A 2,302-nucleotide genomic window follows, 5' to 3' on the forward strand; every position below is an offset into this window, starting at 1 on the left:
CATAAAATGTAAATTCCCACAACAAGGCATCCACATGAACACGTGAAACCAATAATACCATTTCCTACATCCCCAACTAAGTTCATAACTTCTAATTTATAATAATACCAGTTCAAAAGCCCATGTGACAATTCAACAAAGCAAAAAGTAGATTCCATAATGTCAACCAATATGAACTTGAAAGTAGAAGACATTGTCTATTTGACAAGATCTTATCAATCTAACACAAAACTTCTAAATAATCAACCAATATGAACTTGAATATTCAAATCCCTAGAAGAATAGATTGTTTAGTAACTTGAAAATTCAAACCCCTAGATGAATAGACTGCTTAATAACTTGCTTGAAAAAACCTCTGCTCTTGCTCTCCAAGTTCTCTAGGGAGAGTTGTTAAATCAGATTACTATTACTACATTCCAAATTCCTACTACATATGTATAACTTGAAATCACCATTAAACATCATCGTCATCAAGCCCTAACCTTGACCGACTTGGATGAGTTCCTCTTCGCAGGGGTCGAAACTGTCTTCTTCTTCTTCAGAGCCTCTGGAGTTTTGACTTGGCTCAGCCTTTTCGTCTTCTCTCTGTTCTTTCACAACGCTTTGTCTGTTTTCTCGGATTCTGCGATAGAAGCAGCAGCAGCAGCAACCAATTTCACGTTCTCGGATGCAGACACCTCGTACGAGTTTTTTATTTTGACAAGTTTCTCCGATTTCACCAACTTCTTCAACTGAATCGACAACATTTTCTTGAAATTTGGGGGAAGCAGAGAGCTGTACTTTTCTTCCATGAATTTCGCGATCGCTGGCTGGCTCGAACTTGTGCGATCCTTCAATGACGATATTGCTTCGTTTATCATCTGCATCAAACAACAACAAAAAAATTTAAAAAATGTTTTCACTGTAGATCCACAAGAACTAAAAGTAGATAGAGAGAGAGAGAGAGAGAGAGAGAGAGAGAGAATGAAAGGACCTGTAAGTAAGGACGATGGAGATTTGAAGATGGATTGGTGGTGGTGGTGGTTTTGTAAAATTTCAATTTCAGTTTGAAGACCTGTAAGTGGAGTCCCGCGCTCATCCACATGCCGACTTTTAAGTTTGAAATTTCAATTTCAAAATTTATGTTTTGGTGGAATTTTTTTTCATGTTTCCAATAATCCAACTGCCTGAATGATTTTAAGTCTAAATCATTTGATTGGATTAGTCTTTGCCTAGTTGAAAAGCACAAATACAGATTTTATTTTATTTTTAAACAAGAAAAATATTTTGTATTTGGTTGCTGAAAATAAGTTTTTGGTCGCCAAAGATAAAAAATAATTTTTTATTTTTCATTTGGCGACTACATTATTTTTAGCGACAAAAAATATTTTAGTCTCCGTATATTGAGTTTTAGCTACTAAAACAATGTAGTCGCCGAATGGAAAATAAAAAATTATTTTTTATCTTTTGGCGACCAAAATACGGAGACTAAAACTCAATATTTTTTGTAGCTAAAACTCAATTGTTTTAGTAGCTAAAACTCAATATACGGAGACTAAAATATTTTTTGTCGCTAAAAATAAATTTTTCGCGACCAAAATTTTGGTCGCCAATTCTACAACCAACTTATTTTTGATCTTCTGCGACCAACTAATTTTTTGGTCGCCAAAATGTGACCTTCCACGACCAAATTTGTAGTTGGTCGCCAAAACCATACCACTTTCAGCGACCAACTCATTTTTTGGTCGCCAAAATATGACCTTCTGCGACCAACTCATTTTGGTCGCCAAAAATAATGATCATTCGCGACTAATTAATATTTTTGTCGGCAAATGTCATTTTTTTTGCGACCAAAATTTTTTTGGTCGGTAAAAGTGGTCGACAAATGTATAAATTCTTGTAGTGTATGAATGAAAATTATCTCATAAAATGGGCATCAATAAAGTTGGGCTTAGATTTGGACTTGGTTTGAACTGGGCCTAAACTTGTGCTTGTGCATGTGCATGTGCTGGGTTTGATCTTGGACTTGAATTTGGACTTTGACTTAATTTTGAGCTTGGGCTAAGTTTTGTTATGTTGGGCTTAGCTTGTCCATGTATTTAAGAATTGAGTTTGGATCGGGTTGTTACCCAACATTAGTACCCATTTTGTGACTCGTCTAGTTGGTTTATTCAAATATAATTATATACATATTTATTTGTATATATTAAGCACATGAGAAATATAAGGTTTTGTAACTTTTATCTTTTGATGATGGAGCTGATGACCATATTAGTGACAATAAGTTTTCAACCTTTGTAACTCTAGTCCTAATAGATAAAGT

General features: G+C 34.7%; 1 protein-coding gene across 1 annotated transcript; it reads right to left on the minus strand.

Moving 5' to 3' along the window:
• Window positions 1-218: 218 nt before the first annotated feature.
• On the minus strand, window positions 219-1,084 carry LOC145800408 (histone H1-like). The gene is made up of 2 exons (XM_082890079.1): window positions 974-1,084; window positions 219-860 (listed from the first exon to the last, which is right to left on the minus strand). Exons 1-2 carry the CDS (start codon window positions 1,082-1,084, stop codon window positions 594-596), a joined length of 378 nt encoding a protein of 125 aa, XP_082746205.1. The 3' UTR covers window positions 219-593.
• Between the last annotated feature and the right edge of the window lie 1,218 nt (window positions 1,085-2,302).

The sequence above is a fragment of the Camellia sinensis genome, chromosome 10, assembly GCF_055761805.1.
Source record: "Camellia sinensis isolate YWXY chromosome 10, ASM5576180v1, whole genome shotgun sequence".
In the NCBI taxonomy this organism is placed as follows: Eukaryota; Viridiplantae; Streptophyta; class Magnoliopsida; order Ericales; family Theaceae; genus Camellia; species Camellia sinensis.

What these genes read in the sequence shown, in the direction of transcription:
- LOC145800408 (XM_082890079.1), bottom strand. Translation starts at nt 1,084, where the DNA reads ATGTGGATGAGCGCGGGACTCCACTTACAGGTCTTCAAACTGAAATTG. An exon ending in TCCATCGTCCTTACTTACAG is followed by an intron (nt 861 to 973) that starts GTCCTTTCATTC and finishes TGTTTGATGCAG; the next exon opens with ATGATAAACGAAGCAATATC.